Source organism: Saccostrea echinata, unplaced genomic scaffold, assembly GCF_033153115.1.
Source record: "Saccostrea echinata isolate AGI-Se365-2 ecotype Australia unplaced genomic scaffold, CSIRO_AGI_Sech_v1 ptg000086l, whole genome shotgun sequence".
Taxonomy (NCBI): domain Eukaryota; kingdom Metazoa; phylum Mollusca; class Bivalvia; order Ostreida; family Ostreidae; genus Saccostrea; species Saccostrea echinata.
In genome coordinates this window covers 3,138,348-3,157,236 of record NW_026889835.1, presented here as the reverse complement: position 1 = coordinate 3,157,236, position 18,889 = coordinate 3,138,348, and the positions used below count along the sequence as shown (strand labels likewise).

At 37.9% G+C, this 18,889-nt stretch overlaps 1 protein-coding gene across 2 annotated transcripts in view; it reads left to right on the top strand.

Moving 5' to 3' along the window:
• The window catches only part of LOC133177100 (E3 ubiquitin-protein ligase RNF170-like), a 57,407-nt gene extending 39,338 nt beyond the window's left edge, over positions 1–18,069 (top strand). The window contains exons 5-7 of one of the 2 annotated variants that reach the window (XR_009719603.1): positions 1,038–1,157; positions 17,375–17,823; positions 18,005–18,069. Coding sequence is in view for 1 of the 2 variants with exons in the window: in XM_061312193.1 (XP_061168177.1) it covers positions 1,038–1,157; positions 17,375–17,656 (402 nt within the window). In the remaining variant the exon portion in view is untranslated. Of the gene's footprint in view, positions 1–1,037; positions 1,158–17,374 lie in introns of both variants that reach the window. The other variant, XM_061312193.1, reaches the window with a different exon arrangement.
• The last annotated feature ends 820 nt before the right edge of the window (positions 18,070–18,889 follow it).

The following is an 18,889-nucleotide window of genomic DNA, read 5'->3' as shown; positions in this document are numbered from 1 at the left end:
CCCCTATATAAGGAAGGAAGGGTTCATTGACTCTCTGATAAGAGAGGTTACTCTCAAAGAAATAAATGACTACATGTATAACTGTAAAATCATATGTCAAATTTTGAAGTTCATGGTTTGAGAAAAAGTTACTAGATCAAGGGGATTAAATTTTATGATTAAGGGAGAAACATTATACTGCAGTGTACAGTTTTCACATTTCGAGGGGGATATGAATTTGTGTATCGTTTCATACCACGAAAACTGCACAAAAATGAATGATTTCACAGTATTCCTTTTAAGAAATTGTCAAGTTAAAAGGCCATTTCTTGATCTGTCAAATTTCCCATATAAAGTATGCTGAAATTGTGTGCATTTTGATTATAGATTCAATTTTTCCTTTAGGAAAATCATTAGTATTTAAGCAAAATTTTATACAAGGTCATCTTTTAATAAAATGTTTGCTTGCCCTCTCCCAACTCAGTGTTAAAAAATTGGGTAGGTTGGTAAGAAGGGAAAAAATAATTTTTCCTGAAATTTTTAATATCAATTCTTAATTTTCAAAATCTAATAAAATCAAAGGTATTAATAAAATTAGAATACTTGTTGACAGGATGAGAAATTCAGGAATAAATTAAATTATGTTTTCTGGAGATTCCAAAAATGTTGAATCAGGCCATTTTTAGTAGGTTGGGAGAGAGCAGACAGACAATATTATAAAGATGGCCTAAGAGTGAATTTAGAGGGTTGATGAACATTAAGGGTATACATGTAACATATTACATTTTCCAAAATGAACAAATATGTTAATGTACCAGCAATATTGAGCAGAAAATGTTGCTGACTTAATTTTACTTAGTCTGGAATAAAAATTAAAATTAGTGAAGTCAAAAACTGATAAAGTAGAAGGAATCAACATATCATTGACTGCATGGAAAAAATTTAAGGCACAAGAAAACATCATTTTTAAGTGTGCCCTTATCCCTTTTTTCCCAGTTGCATTGCAAACTTTAGGCATACCTTTGGAGAAAAAAGTGATTACGTTTTATCCAATTTAGGTAACTCTTCTACTCATTCATTTCACTGAAGAAGAACATCTCCAAACAAGTCCAGAGAAGACAGAGATTCTAAACAAGATTGCAGACTATAATCGACGCTTCTCTGGGGAGCCCAGACCTGTAAGTGAAACTAAAAAACTTCAGTTGTCATAAAACAATATTCACAGATTGTGAAGGTAGTTAATCTTAACATCCCAAGACTGGGCAACGTTAAGGGATCAAATGCATAAATGGAATATATAGGTAAAGTCATGACCCACTTGTAGGGCTGTGCGGTGCACCGAAAATTTCGGTGCACCGCGGTTCATACAGTTCGATTCGGTGCACCGATCCAGAATTCCGGAATTCGGTTCGGTTCGGTTCAAAATTTACATAACACGTATAATCAAAAATGGCCGCCAATTGGAGATCAGAATTGCTTGTTTTCATGATTTTAATACTTTTTAGCTCACCTGAGCCGAAGGCTCAAGTGAGCTTTTCTGATCAAATTTTGTCTGTAGTCCGTCTGTCCGTCTGTCCGTCTGTCTGTCTGTCCGTCCGTCCGTCTGTAAACTTTTCACATTTTCGACTTCTTCTCAAGAACCACTGGGCCAATTTCAACCAAACTTGCCACAAAGTATCCTTGGGTGAAGGGGATTCAAGTTTGTTCAAATGAAGGGCCACGCCCTCTTTCAAGGGGAGATAATAAAGAATTAGTGAAAAATTAATATCATCTTTTAAAAATCTTCTTCTCAAGAACCACAAAGCCAGGGAAGATGAAACTCATGTGGAAACATCCTCAGGTAGTGTAGATTTAAGTTTGTTCAAATCATGACCCCCGGGGGTAGGGCGGGGCCACATTGGAGGGTCAAAGTTTTACATAGAAATATATAGGAAAAACCTTTAAAAATCTTCTTCTCAAGAACAGCAAAGCCATGATGAGTCATATTTATATGGAAGCATCCTCAGGTAGTGTAGATTCAAGTTTGTTCAAATCATGACCCCCGGGGGTAGGGCGGGGCCACATTGAAGGGTCAAAGTTTTACATAGAAATATATAGGAAAAACCTTTAAAAATCTTCTTCTCAAGAACAGCAAAGCCATGATGAGTCATATTTATATGGAAGCATCCTCAGGTAGTGTAGATTCAAGTTTGTTCAAATCATGACCCCCGGGGGTAGGGTGGGGCCACATTGGAGGATCAAAGTTTTACATAGAAATGTATAGGAAAAACCTTTAAAAATCTTCTTCTCAAGAACAGCAAAGCCATGATGAGTCATATTTATATGGAAGCATCCTCAGGTAGTGTAGATTCAAGTTTGTTCAAATCATGACCCCCGGGGGTAGGGTGGGGCCACAATGGAGGATCACAAGTTTTACATAGAAATATATAGGAAAAATCTTTAAAAATCTTCTTCTCAAGAACAGCAAAGCCATGATGAGGCATATTTATATGGAAGCATCCTCAGGTAGTGTAGATTCAAGTTTGTTCAAATCATGACCTCCGAGGGTAGGGCGGGGCCACAATGGAGGATCAAAGTTTTACATAGAAATATGTAGAAAAAATCTTTAAAAATCTTCTTCTCAAGAACAGCAAAGCCCTAATTGGTCATATTTATATGGAAGCATCCTCAGGTAGTGTAGATTCAAGTTTGTTCAAATCCTAACCCCCCGGGGGTAGGGTGGGGCCACAATGGAGGATCAAAGTTTTACATAGAAATATATAGGAAAAATCTTTAAAAATCTTCTTCTCAGGAACAGCAAAGCCCTGATTGATCATATTTATATGGAAGCATCCTCAGGTAGTGTAGATTCAAGTTTGTTCAAATCATGACCCCCGGGGGTAGGGCGGGGCCACATTGGAGGGTCAAAGTTTGAAATAGAAATATATAGGAAGATATCTTCTGGTGAAGAACTGCAAATCCATGATTAGTCATTTTGATATGGAAGCATCCTCAGGTAGTGTAGATTCAAGTTTGTTAAAATGATGACCCCAGGGGATAGGGATGGGCCATAATGGGGGGTCGAAAATTTTACATAGGAACATATAGGAAAATATCTTCTTCTCAGGAACAGCAAAGCCCTGATTGATCATATTTATGTGGAAGTATCCTCAGGTAGTGTAAATTCAATTTTGTTCAAATGATGACCCCGAGGGTAGGGTGGGGCCCAATAGGGGGATTGAAAGTTTTACATAAGAACATATAGAAAAAAAATTTCTTCTCAAGAACAGAAAAGCTATGTTTAGTCATATTGATATGGAGGCATCCTCAGGTAGTGTAGATTCAAGTTTGTTCAAATCATGACCCCCTGGGATAGGGCGGGGCCACATTGGAGGGTCAAAGTTTTACATAGAAATATATAGGAAAAACCTTTAAAAATATTCTTATCAAGAACAGCAAAGCCATGATGAGTCATATTTATATGGAAGCATCCTCAGGTAGTGTAGATTCAAGTTTGTTCAAATCATGACCCCCGGGGGTAGGGTGGGGCCACATTGGAGGATCAAAGTTTTACATAGAAATGTATAGGAAAAACCTTTAAAAATCTTCTTCTCAAGAACAGCAAAGCCATGATGAGTCATATTTATATGGAAGCATCCTCAGGTAGTGTAGATTCAAGTTTGTTCAAATCATGACCTCTGAGGGTAGGGTGGGGCCACAATGGAGGATCAAAGTTTTACATAGAAATATGTAGAAAAAATCTTTAAAAATCTTCTTCTCAATAACAGCAAAGCCCTAATTGGTCATATTTATATGGAAGCATCCTCAGGTAGTGTAGATTCAAGTTTGTTCAAATCCTAACCCCCTGGGGGTAGGGTGGGGCCACAATGGAGGATCAAAGTTTTACATAGAAATATATAGGAAAAATCTTTAAAAATCTTCTTCTCAGGAACAGCAAAGCCCTGATTGATCATATTTATGTGGAAGTATCCTCAGGTAGTGTAGATTCAAATTTGTTCAAATCATGACCCCCGGGGGTAGGGTGGGGCCACAATGGAGGATAAAAGTCTGAAATAGAAATATATAGGAAGATATCTTCTGGTGAAGAACTGCAAATCCATGATTAGTCATTTTGATATGGAAGCATCCTCAGGTAGTGTAGATTCAAGTTTGTTAAAATGATGACCCCAGGGGATAGGGATGGGCTATAATGGGGGATCGAAAATTTTACATAGGAACATATAGGAAAATATCTTCTTCTCAAGAACTGAAAATCATGATTAGTCATTTTGATATGGAAGCATCCTCAGGTAGTGTAAATTCAATTTTGTTCAAATGATGACCCCCGAGGGTAGGGTGGGGCCCAATAGGGGGATTGAAAGTTTTACATAAGAACATATAGAAAAAAAATTTCTTCTCAAGAACAGAAAAGCTATGTTTAGTCATATTGATATGGAGGCATCCTCAGGTAGTGTAGATTCAAGTTTGTTCAAATGATGACCCCTGGGATAGGGAGGAGCCACAATGGAGGATAAAATTTTACAAAGGAATATATGAGAATTTTTTTTTTAAAATCTTCTCAAGTACAACAAAGCCATTTGTTATATTGACATGGAAGCATCATCAGGTAGTTTAAAATTCAACCCCCCCCCCAATCTTTTCAATACTGAACTGATTTGTGCTTTTGCCTTGCCAATGTGCTCAGGTGAGCGATGTGGCCCATGGGCCTCTTGTTATAATGATTGTGCCGGTTTGAAGTCAGTGATTAGTTTTTTTTCCCCACAAACACCCTTTACTTTGACAACAGAGGTTAGTCTAAATTGCTATGGGCTAGTAAATAGCCCGACGGGCTAGTGAAAAAGTACATGTAGCAGGTATTTTCCAAGTTTTGCTTTTAAATCCCCAACCAATAAAAAAAATCAAAGAAGTGTGGTTCTCTTGTTCATATCTCTTCTATCTAATTCTTTTAGCACTTCTATATTATTTATTTATTTCGAAAAACCATGAAAACGGTCGACTTTTTTTCTACTAATCCGAATTTCCTCCATTCCGATTTTATGGAAAATACATGTAGATATCACAATAATTGATTAATTTATTTATCATTTACTCAGAAGAAAAATACAAAATGAGAAAATAAGCAGAAGAAATATGAAAAGAAGAGTAATTCAATATGAAATGGAATATAATAATACAACCAAAGGTTTCAAATTTTGTTATTTTTATGAGCTAGTAGTCTTAACTTTACTTTAGCTAGTAAAAATGTCAAATTCACTAGCCTCACTTGTTAGTGTCTCAGAAAAGTTTTTGTGAAGACTGGAGTAAAGGATTTTAATCAGTTTTTAAAGCAGAGGTTATCATTTTTCATTTATGATGAAAAATATTTAGACTGTTTTAGGTTAAAACGAACCGAATCGAAAAAAACCGAACCGTATCGTTCTTAACGAAATCGAACCGAATCGATTGAACCCTGAATCGTCCCAGCCCTACCCTCTTGGGACTAGAATGAGGTCATAATATGGAGTCAAAATTATTCATGGGATTGGAAAAAATTGGGGATGTCGACGAATATTTGAATGTTCCGGTTTGAAGTCAGTGATTAGTTTGAATGTTCAAATATTCGTCGACATCCCCAATTTTTGTCGACAAATATTCAACATCCCCAATTTATGTCGACAAATATTCGAACATTCCAATATTCATTCGATGTGTTGATATTCGAATATGAATTTGAGATTTAAATATTCGGTGTCTTTCAGATTTCACAAAAAAATAATAAATTTTAATTAGAACAGTGCTGGAATTATCCCCGTTTTATTTACTAGCAATCCCCTGATATCTTTCACTACTTTCTTATCTTATAGATCTTTTAAATTATTTCGTTTTGAGTAAGGTATAAAAGAAATAAACAAGCATTATTAATGTATAATACAAAAAGTACTTTTAATAGTTTAATATGATTGGATCTAGAATCAAGGACAATGAAATGAAACCCTTCTTGAATGTCTAAGAGACGTGAAGAGTGTACTTACGAAAATAAATTTTATTGATCATTTAAATACATCTTCGATAGAATCAGCCTGCAATATTGTAAAGGGTAATTAATGCATCAATTACTTGATTATCTCAAGTTGAATATACACTGTATTCCTAAACTTTTATATCATCATTGGGAAATTAATGACCTAGGACAATTGTCTATGGAAATCTATTATGGAAAATAGCCTCTTGTTCTTTTTTAGCTCAGCTTAGCTGAAGGCTAAAGTGAGCTTTTCTTATCAAAATTTGTCAGTTGTCCATCATTGTCATTGTTGTTGTTGCAATCATCATCGTAAACTTTTCAAATTTTCATCCTCTTCTCCGGAACCACTATCCAAACTTGGCACAGAGTATCAAGGGGATACAAGTTTGTTCAAATGTAGACCACACTCTCTTCCTACGGGCCACAATATGTGATCCAAGTTTTACACAGGAATATATAGAGGAAAAAATTGAAGAATAGGAGGGCCATACTGACTCAGGTGAGCATTGTGGCCCATGGGTCTCTTGTTTTTTAAATACTACACTGTTCTTTCTTAAGAAGGATAGGAAATTGATACATGTAATTTGAATTCTTAATTATTATTCATCAGTTAGCTGTCTTATAATTGCTAGTTCACATAAACACGAAGATAAAGTCAACAAACCTCACTGATATTTATCTGTAAAGGGTATCTACCTATTTGTAATGAAGAAGCATGTATTATAAGTTTTTAAATAGGATGTTTCAATAACATGGTGGTTTTTCCTACAGGAAATTCTTATTTCTGCATTTTGATGACTATGACGTCATTAATAAGCTTTAATTTTCTTATTATTTTCTTGTATATATATATACAATGTATATATCTTTATTCTGTATATATAAACCTTTGTATAGCATTATCATCAGTTTGATTTATAGACAACTGTTTATGTGCTCGTCTATCATGGGACATAAAAGTATTATGATTATGGTAATCATGTCCATCCAGATGTCCAGATCTGCCTGTCTGTCTGTCTTTCTGTTAGGTTTTTTGTATACAGCTCATAACTTTAAATACTACAAGGCCTAGAATCATCAGACTTTGTTAGCTGATCATGCATTTTGGGTAGAGGGTATGTCTCACTTAAAAGTTAGATCACTGTGACTTTTAATCATGATCATATAGCCAAATATGGCAAAACCCTGTTAAGCTCATAACTGGAAAATTATTTGGCCTAGAATTGTCAAAACTTGGACACATAATGCATCTTAAGTAGAAGATGTGGTTTGCCCTACTATAAGGTCATGGACATGGTGACCTTTAATCAAAATGATTAAGAAAGATGATAAATTTTAGGGGAGGTAATCCTTACAAGTAATGTAAGAGTAATGTTGAATATTACATCAAAAATGTTTATTTTTTCATGATATAAAGCTATACAATATTTTTTATAACAATTCATTTGTTTCTTACAATAATGACATAAATATCTAATAATATTGTACATGTACTACAAATATGCTAAGACTTAACTTGTTTATCACACAAAAGAAAGAGTAATTTGTCAAATTAAAATACTGTAAACCAACTTTTATTCGTGTGCGAGAAATATTCGTGAGTTTCGCGACCTACTTTAACTCATGAATATTAATCGCCGTGAACCATTTATTTTGCTTTGTATTTGTATATGATAATTCCTCAGTCACGAAAATTAATCGTCGCAGATTGATTTCAACCTGACTAATCGCGAATAAAAGTTGACATGAATAATAGTTGGTTTACGGACTTTTTTTCAAAATTAATTTGGTATAAAGTATGTAAAAGATTAATTTGAAATTGTATACTGTAGATTCCTAAATAAACACAGGAATTAATAAGTATTTTCACAAGAAGCACCACTCGCGAAATAAAATTACTCGTTTTTATTATTATGGTGTTGAAATCCATGTCAAATGTCTTGATCAACCGTTTGCTTGTGGATTATTGTTCTTATTGATTTGACGTAAAAAAAGCCATTTCACAATATTAAGTACTATCGTAAAATAAGGAATCTACAGTAATATCTTTTTTTTTAAAATCCCAACAACAAAATTGTCGAGTGTCATGTGTTTCACTAAGATGACAGATGAATGCAAAAGTTTTGTCAGTTTAATTATAAATGAATGTTTTATTAGGCCGTGATAATGTTCATCTTTCATAAACAGTATACTGGAATGCAGATTGGGCATTTGTATTATAACATTTGAGGATTTATATTCTATTTTTTTCTAATTAATAACTGCAGCATAAGAGATGTTCATCAAACATTAGAAATAGAGAAATCATTGAAATCTTCTTACCAAGGTTAACATGATTTTGTTCCATACACAACTCATCTGTTCATGATAAATAAACAATATCTGATGGGTGTATCATGTGCTACAATGATGCGAATTGAAGTGGTAAAATTTTTCATTTGAATGGAATGTTTGGGCTTTCTTATCAAACGTCAATAGTTACATAATGGCATGCCCATTTCTTTAGAATTGAGAAACCATTATATATTTGTCGCAATGTCTTAAAGACAGCCCATTCTCTGAGACTAGCAACCTGAGTTTTGCTGAAATTTTATGAAGTTAGGAGAGAGAGTTAAATGATAACCATCATCCAATGAGTAACTCTTTAATTAACTAAGGATGACTGATACCTGAAACATATAGAAATAATATTACATTACATAAATGATTAGTTATCTCCTACCCCGGGGACAAGTTTTTTAGGCATTAATAAAACTTAAAAGGTCTGTATAAATCAAATATCAAATTACGGAATGTTTCATATCACAACTGTACTTCAGTCACTAGTAATTAAAGATCAATTGAACTGTCCAATAATCAGTTATTCTCTGCAGAATCCATGGAATCCTGTCTAGTATTGCGGCGTGGTCTTCCAGGCGTCAACAACTCTTTCTTTCCAGGTGCATTGTGCGGCTGAAGACGAGCCAGAGCGCGGGGTAAACGTGTGACCTTCGGTTTGTCTTCATGTTCTGTCGGAGGAGCGACTTCGTCCTTGTCCGTCAATAGTCGTCTTGGCGATAAACGCGACTTAGCGGTTGATTTTGGGGTCACGACTGCAGGTGAGACCTCTCCAGATGTAGCAGGTGAATCATGGTTAACAGGTGGTGGAACAGAAGGGCCATCCACCCTGGGAGTCAAATGCGAAGGTTGTGGTGTGCTACATTTCAATGGATTTAGAGTCAATGTTTTCTGAGTCGAGGATGAACCATCTGTAACAGTCTTTTCTGAAGGCTGTGGCATTCTCGGCATCGTTTCAATCGCACTGGGTGAATTGCTGTTAAACAGGGTTAATTTCCTCAGATGCTGGCGATTTCTTAGCGTAACCCTTCCTGTGCCATCTACACGTACCACATACTGGTGGTATTGGTGGACCTCAACAACAACTCCAGTGCGTTCCCATCTCCTTGGGTGGTTGCCCATTAAGTTTTGGATATACACATGGTCTCCATCCTGCAGTGGTGGTAGCTGATGGGTATGCTCATTCCATCTTTCATGCTCTCTTGAGTGGCGTTTGGCAAGAGCTAACTCTCTACTCGACATCAGTTCCTTCCATGTATCATGAGGCGAATATCTACCCATTACGATTGGTACGGCATCTCTGATCGGACGACCAAACAGGATCAAGGCTGGGGATGCCTTCGTCTCTGGATCAATGGAGTTCCTGTATATAAGTAAAGCCCTCTGAAACTTATCCACGTCTAAGGAACCATTGGCTGTGATGTTGTCCGCAAGCATATGTTTTACCATCTTCACTGCAACTTCAGCTCTGCAGTTGGCATGTGGATTTGCAACTGATGAGATTCTATGTCTGACTCCCCATGCTTTCAGGAATTCCTGTGTCTTTCCAGCTGTATACTGAGGACCTCCATCTGATGTTAATTCCTCTGGGATACCAAATGTGACAAACGTCTCACGAAGGCGCTTCACCAGTCCATCCGCTCCAGACTTCGATCTGTATACCATGGGCCAGTTGGAGTACCTGTCCACAACGACAACATAATCCTTACTGTTGTAGGTGAAGTAGTCGCTGCAGATCTTCTGGAAAGGATATTCAGGAGGAACTATATCAGTAGGTGGCTGCATGGGGTTTGACTTAGCTATCTGGTGACAATGTCCACACTGGTCCCTCGTCCTGGCAATATCCACCGTGATATCTGGCCAATACACCGAGTCCATGGCTCTGGCACGCATCGACGAGACTCCTTGGTGTGCTGCATGAAGTGCATTGAGTACTGGTTTACGTAAGGCAGGTGGAATGACTATACGCTGTCCCAAGAGAACCACACCATCAACAGAGCATAGACTGCCAGAAAAACGATGAAATGGGTGCAACTCCAGTGGCAAATCCCTATAATCCTCTGGGAACCCTTCTTCTATCTGCTGAAGCAGGCTAATATACGTAGGATCTGATGCTGTGGCTTCACGTACCATATCCCAAGTTACAACCATGATGTTGGCATTTAATGCAGTTGTAGCGGCAGCAACTGTGGAGGTATCATCAGCTTGATCTCGATCCTCAGTAGATAGGCCGAAACTGGTGGGTGTATCACGACAACTGGCAGAGCAACTGTCAAGGGACTTGTCTACTGTGGCATCACCAGGTAATACCAGTCGATCTGGGGGGCAAGCTGGATGTCTGGAAGCTGCATCCGGACCAAGGTTCTTCTTCCCAGGTACATGAACCACCGTAAACTTGTATCCAAGGGTCTTTTCTTTCAGGTTAAGGAGACGTCTGTTATCTATCTCAGTGAGTGATCGGTCGTTCAATATCTGGAGTAGTGGTTTATGGTCAGTGGCGACAATGAGATCTTCGCATCCGAGCACATAGTATCTTGTCTGGTGGAGTGCGTACACAACAGCCAAGGCTTCGCCTTCGATTGGAGCGTATCTACTTTCTGCTGGGTGGGTGAATCTACTGCCGACCAAACAAAGCTTCCATCCGTCATTACAGCATGCTGGGGTCTTACTGGCACAGCTGCAATACTTCTGCATCATGAAGAAGCCAATACCATCAATGGACCAGTCTGTGGCTAGACAGGTCATGCGTGCTGGGTCAAACAGACGAACACCTTCCTTCATCTCCTGGATAATAACCTCTTTGGACTTTGTAAATAGTTCATCTAGCTCATCCGTCCAATGGAACGGTGTAGATGGTTTCAATAGAGCTCGGAACGGTTTCATCTGTTTAGTCATGGCAAACGCGTAGGCACCTTGGTTGACCAATCCAAACCATGCTCTTGCACCGGTAATGTCGGATGGTGTGGGAAAGTTGCTGATTGCATCTAGGAACTTTGTGCTTGGTCGTATATTTGTAGGAGTAATTGTGAGTCCAGCAAAATCTACAATATCTTAGCAAACTGGAACTTCTTCGGGTTGAGGGTAATACCATTCCGAGCACAGAGGTCTAACCATTCGCACGTCTGGAAGAATGCTGCTTTAACAGAATCTGCCCACATACAAGTGTCATCCACGCATTTGACCTTGTTCTTGAAGTCCGTAATGACAGCATCAAATCGTTGGTTGTAAGCATCTCCGCTGGCCATAAATCCCTGTGGAGCTACCTTGTATCTGTACCGTCCGCATGGTGTGATAAAAGTGGTAAAGTGACGGTCCTCCTCTCGAATAGGTACAGAGTGGTATCCATTCCAAGCGTCAGTAACGGTCTTCTTCATACCTTGAGGTACCCTGTCTGCTAGATGAAACGGACTCGGTACATGATGGGTCTGGCGTACGGAGTGACGGTTTTGTGGTTGAAGATCTACCATCCTTCTGGGCGTACCATCAGCTTTACCTGTAACTACCATCCTGGAACACCATGTTGTAGGGGTATTCTGGCTAACTTTCTCCAAGACTCCAATCCTTACGTCTCTCTCCAGGTCAGCATAGACTTTATCCTGCCAATGGATGGGTACCAGTGCTGGCTTGTGAACAGCAACTGGTCTGGCATCAGGATCTATGTGAAGCTTTAGGGGCTCACAGTTCATCAGCGGTAAAGGTTGATGTTCACATACGTTAAAAGTTGTAGCACTGTAGTAATCAAGTAGCCATTCCTTTAATGCATCCACATTTTCTTCAGTAGCGTCCAAGCCTGGTGGTAGTGTTGTTGGTAGTGGAGGTGGATTAGGCTGACGTCTGGGACAGGAGCAGGTAGTCTCATCTTCTACAGAAGCAAAACTCTCTGATGTGTCTACGGGATGGTTTGGGAAGTCTGCATGAATTATTCCAAGAGAAACCAGTGCCTCCCTGCAGATGAAAGCTTTTTCCATGACATCAGATACATAACATAATATGCGTGTAGATTTGGAACCATCTCTGACCCTCACATCAACTGCAACCGCTCCAATAACCCCAAGGTTTTCTTTGATGGCACCTCGCATAACGAGTTTTACTGGAATTAGGTCCTTTCTGGTAATTCCCAGGTTGTTGGCTGTCTGTAATGGGATTATCGTACTCTGGCATCCGGTGTCAGCTACCATGGTCAGTTGTATCGTTTTGAACCTTGTAACATCTTTGATTGGATGTCCAAATGACGCATGGTCCTCGGCCAAAGGTGTCATATTAACCAGTAGCATCGGATGAGGTTTGGACGGCCTAGCTATCCATTTTCCTTCGAAGATGTGATGTTCAAGACGTGCTGTATTCTGATATTGTTCTGATGTGGTACATAGCTGGTCGTAGACATAACCAACCTTGTCGTCAGCATCTTTCGTCGGTTCCTGTGATGGTCCCTGATTGCGGAGTTTCTGTCCTCGTCCCTGTGTACAAGCCCTTGACGATGAATCACGATGTCCCCAGGCACCACACGTTGAACACTTGCTGCATGACTTGGTATAATGACCCTTAACTTTACACTTGGCACATGTAGATGTCCAGGCCTCGCAACTTCTTTGTCTGGCTCGACGATCGTTTCTTTGTCCGTGGGCAGGTCCACCACATGCCCAGCACTTGCCTCCAGGTCCTTGTACTGATGTTTGGCTATGGGTCGTTGTCGACATCGCACCGGCTGAATCTCCAACTGCACTCCGTGTAACTTTGCCTTGTTCCTTCTGTGCTATGAAGGAAACAGTCTCTTCCAAGGTTCTGTCTGTCTTAGGATCACCAAGCAGGTCAGACAAAATTTCAGGGTCTGCAATTCCTCTAACCAGATTGTCCTTTATGATCTCATCACTGTAGTCGTAAATGTGGTTACACCCTTCCTCCTTGCATGTGGCCTTGTACTGACAGAGAGACGCCTGACCTCGGAGACTGGCTAAAAACGTTCTGATGCTGGTACCAGGTGCTAATGTCATCTTACTGAGCTTAATGCGTTGTACCAATGTGCTCTCATCCTTCACAGCAAGCCGTTTAATGACATTCATCAGGTCTGCCTCTGGCATGTCTGTGATGTTACCTCGTTGGTCACGCATGACGTCGGTCCGAAGGTCTGAGTCACAGCAGTAGAACAGAGCAGTGGGTATGACGTTTTGGGCAATGGCCATACCCACCTTGTACATCTCCCATTGTCGAGTGAACGCTGACCACTGGTCTGGGTCACATCCAGCAGCTATGGTGGGTGAGTCCAACTTCAGTTTGGGAGCTGCGGCAGCTGCTGGCTGGGCCTGTGGCTGGTGAACAGTTCTATCGTGGATCTGGAGGGCTGCCGTCATCGCTGCGGCAAAAGCTGCATCCAGGTCCTGAGACTGCCACTCACATCCAAATACAGGACACTCTAACGTTGGCATGTTGGGGAGTATAGATCGTCTTTTGTACCAAAATTGTCAAATTGTGTAGAACTGGTATCAGTCATAAATAATAACCATCATCCAATGAGTAACTCTTTAATTAACTAAGGATGACTGATACCTGAAACATATAGAAATAATATTACATTACATAAATGATTAGTTAAGAGTGAGAGACTCCCATTTCTGTAAAACTCTTGTATTACGATGAATATATGTACATGTACATTAGTAACATAATTACATGTATATATTTGTCATGCCTATTGAATTTATCACATGTGTATCGACCAAACACATATTTACCCAGTGTTTATGCAGACTTCCAATCTGATCGGCTATTGTATTTATAGAATACCTGTTCTACAGTTATTTGAATGAAGCATGGGAAATAATTTTCGACAATTGAAGGCTCTCTCTCAGTGCAGACCAACATTTCTCCTCACACTAACATCTACAATAGCTGTTTTCTCCTTTCTAAAGAAATGAACATGTCGTTATGTAACAACCAATGTTCAGAAGAAAATTAACTCAAAATGTTTCATCAAGCAAAAACATTTACCACTTCAATGCACATTTGTATTTTCTTGATCCCTGATTGTACTAATTCTCTGTTTGGGCAACATATGTTCATCTATCAGTTTTTGTTAGCTCACCTGAGCCTAAGGCTCAAGTGAGCTTTTCTGATCAAAATTTGTCTGTTGTCTGTCCTTGTTGGTGTCGTCGTTAACTTTTCACAATTTCATCTTCTTCTCAAGAACCACCAGGCCAATTTGAACCAAACTTGCTACAAAATATCCTTGGGTAAAAGGGATTCAAATTTGTTCAAATGAAGGGCCACGCCTTCTTCCAAGGGGAGATAATTATGAATTCGTGAAAAATTAATGGCGTCATTTAAAAATCTTCTTCTCTAGAACCACTATGCTTGAAAATACGCAACTTATATGGAAGCATCCTCAGGTAGTGTAGATTTAAGTTTGTTCAAATCATGACCCCTGGGGATAGTGTGGGGCCACAATGGGCGATCAAAGTTTTACATAGGAGTATATAGGAAAAATCTTTAAAAATCTTCTTCTCAAGAACAGCAAAGCCATGATTAGTCATATTTAAATGGAAGCATCCTCAGGTAATGTAGATTCAAATTTGTTCAAATCATGACCCCTCAGGAGAATAAAGGGGCCATAACAGGGTATCATAGTTATACAAAGGAATACAAAGGATATACATGTGTATCAATAAAAATTTTCTTCTTAACAAGACTAAGCCATTGTTTGTCATATTAATTCAAGAGCATCCCTATGAAGTATAGATTCAAGTTAGTTCAAATCAACCCCCCCCCAACCCCCAACCCCCCCACCCTGAACCACTTTTATATTTAAACTTTTCAAGACTGAACTGATTTCTGCTTTTTCCTAGCCAGAGTGCTCAGGTGAGCGATGTGGCCCCTGGGCCTCTTGTTTTATTATATTCTTATTAAATTGCTATTTTATAGATCCTTTACAGGGTTGCATTATACTCAGCTTCTTGAGCTTCTTGTTTTATTCCTCCTTGTAAAAAAAAAAAAAAACGAGAGCATGTACTGCCACAATTCAAAAAAAATAAATAAATAAATTACAAAAGGTTTATGGCCACAATGCTTATATATTAACCTTCTTTTCCTGACGAGCATTTACATAAATGAAATTCCGTAAATACACATCAAATTAAGGTCAATGATTTCATTTTTAATATACAGTATACTGAGGCAAATCAATTCAAACTGATGTGAAATTTTCTTGATTAAAACTTTGAGATGGTAAATACTATAATATCATCCCAAAGAATTCTAGCCAAGTTTTATGAGCAAGTCCTCAGAATTCCAGAAAGTCAATAAACTTTCTCATTTGTTGAGTCATAAATCCTCATGGAAAATATTTTGAGTTATGTTCACAAGTTTTAAGGTAAATGTTCAAAGACAGCAAAGTACTGATGAACAGAAATCGCTGTTGTTTATCTAAGTAGGCAAAATACCTGAAAATGAATTGTTCATTCTATTCATCTTGACTTATTAAAATGTTATGAATGCTTGATTTGATCACATATTTTAAGTAATAAACTGTACATTTCAATTTATTTTTTTTTCTACATTTAAGGGCAGATATCTATCTGCATAAAAATACCACAAAATCAGAAGTCTTTAGTGTATAGAAGGCTCTTAAATTCCTCCTTTGGGAATCAGAGTGAACAAGAGGCCCAGGGGCCACATCGCTCACCTGAGCACTATGGCTAGGAAAAAGCAGAAATCAGTTCAGTCTTGAAAGGTTGAAAAGTTTAAAAATAAAAGTGGTTCGGGGAGGGGGGGGGGGCATGAATTGCACAAATTTGAATCTACATTACCTGAGGATGCTTCAATTTAAATATGACCAATCATGGCTTTGCTGTTCTTGAGTAGAAGATTTTTAAAGATTTTCCCTATATATTCCTATGTAAAACTTTGATCACCCATTGTGGCCTCAACCTTACCTCCGGGGGTCATATTTGAACAAACTTGAATCTACACTATCTGAGAATGCTTCCATATAAATATGACCAATCATGATTTTGCTGTTCTTAAGAAATAGAGTTTTTTAAAGATTTTTATTATGTATTCCTATGTAAAACTTTGATCACCCATTGTGGCCCCACCCAACCCCTGGGGGTCATGATTTGAACAAACGTGAATGTACACTATCTGAGGATGCTTCCATGTAAATATGACCAATCATGGCTTTGATGTTCTTAAGAAGAAGATTTTTAAAGATTTTTCCTATATATTCCAATGTAAAACTTTGATTGTCCATTGTGGCCCCACCCAACCCCTGGGGGTCATGATTTGAACAAACTTGAATCTACACTACCTGAAGATGCTTCCATGTAAATATGACCAGTCATGGCTATCCTGTTCTTGAAAAGAAGATTTTTAAAGATTTTTCCTATATATTCCTATGTAAAAAATTTGATCGCCCATTGTGGCCCCACCCGACCCCCAGGGGTCATGATTTGAACAAATTTGAATCTACACTACCTGAGGATGCTTTCGCATAAGTTTCATATTTTCAAGCACAGTGGTTCTTGAGAAGAAGATTTTTTAATGATGCCATTAATTTTTCATGAATTCATTATTATCTCCCCTTGGAAGAAGGCGTGGGCCTTCATTTGAAAAAAACTTGAATCCCCTTTACCCAAGGATACTTTGTGGCAAGTTTGGTTGAAATTGGCCCAGTGGTTCTGGAGAAGAAGTCAAAAATGTGAAAAGTTTACAGACAGACAGACAGACGGACAGACGGATACAGACGGATACAGACAAAATGTGATCAGAAAAGCTCACTTGAGCCTTCGGCTCAGGTGAGCTAATAAAAACTATATGGCTCCAAATCTTTGATTATGGGGGCAAAAGGGCAATTCATTTTACAGTAGACAATATAACTAAAGGAGGAAATTGGATTAAATATCCAGTGTTATGGTTTTTACTCTGCCCTTTCAAATTATGTACGATATACTTACATTTAATAATTATATTAATTCATATATGGCTGGTAGGTAAACTGATTGAGTAATGAAATGAAATTTCATAATGATATGAAATTTTAATTAATTATTCTTTTTCTCTAATCAGTTGCTGGATTATCTACGAGATTTACCTACGCTGTTACGTCATGCCTTAAGGGAATTCTTCTCTGTTGGAGGTCTAATATGTATGTTCCGTTTGCGCATTATAGCGATTTTCCTAGCAGCATTATTCTACTTTATTTCACCTTTAGACATTATCCCAGAAGCTGTGTTTGGAATTTTGGGATTTCTAGATGATATATTTGTACTCCTTTTGTTGGCTATTTATATCAGTATTTTATATAGAAATTATGTACAGTCAAGGGCAAATACCAACACTGCAAGTTAAACAAACAAAGATAGACAATACTTATTAACAATGTAAAGTTTCATTATGATTTGTACTTTTGTCCATGTAAGTTTATCATCCCATTTTTTCAACTTGTTTGCTCTTTTAATATACATGCATGTAATTTGTCCTATCCTGTTTACCAAGATGTAAAATTCCTAAGTACCGTATATACTCGCCTATAAGTCGGTTTTTTGGGAGTTAAACTTTGGTCCAAAACTCTTTATCCGACTTATATGCGAGTTATAAAAAGATTGGTATTTTAGCAGGTCAATCCCTCTAATTTAAGCTTAAAAAATACAACCGACTTATAGGCGGACCGACTTATAGGCGAGTATATACGGTAAGCTAAGCAGTGCAAAAATGTTTTTGATGCTAATTAAGAGAGAGGATAAATAAATCATTTACATGTATTGTGTTTATCACACTTTAAAAGTGATGAATCCTCAGCTGACATTTAATATTTTGAACCCTGCAAAACATTGAACTTCTAAAAAGAATATCATATAAGCAGAATTTGAAAATATTATTATTGTACATCATATTTTGGAGTGAAAATATTACTCCATGTTAATGCTGACTATAAGGGCAATGTATGATTTACTGAACCAATAGAAAAAAGTTGAACAAATCTAAAGGTTGAGGCTAACATTTTATGAGAGGATCCAACAAATGCATTTAGAAATAGGGAAGGCATCTTTATATGAAATGACAACTTGTGCACATTTTTACTAGGTACTTAGTTAATGGCAGAAATTAGTTGCTTCTAATATTAGATGTGACAATAATAAGTGGTCCAATAATTAGCTCACCTGAGCTGAAAGCTCAAGTGAGCTTTTCTGATCACATTTTGTCTGTTGTCAGAGTGTCTGTCCATCTGTAAACTTTTCTCATTTTCGACTTCTTCTCCAGAACCACTTGGCCAATTTCATCCAAACTTGCTACCACAAAGCATCCTTGGGTGAAATGAAGGGCCACACCCTCTTTCAAGGGGAGATAATTAAGAATTAGTGAAAAATTAGTTGTATCTTTCAAAAAATCTACTACTCAAGAACCACTGGGCCAAAAAAGTTGAAACTTATATAAAACCTTCTTTACAAAGTGTGGATTCAAATTTGTTTAAATCATGACCCCCAGGGTTAGGGTGGGGCTACATTGGGTGATCTTAGTTTTATTTAGAAATATGTAGAAAAAAATCTTTTAAAAATCTTATCAAGAACAGCAAAGTCATGA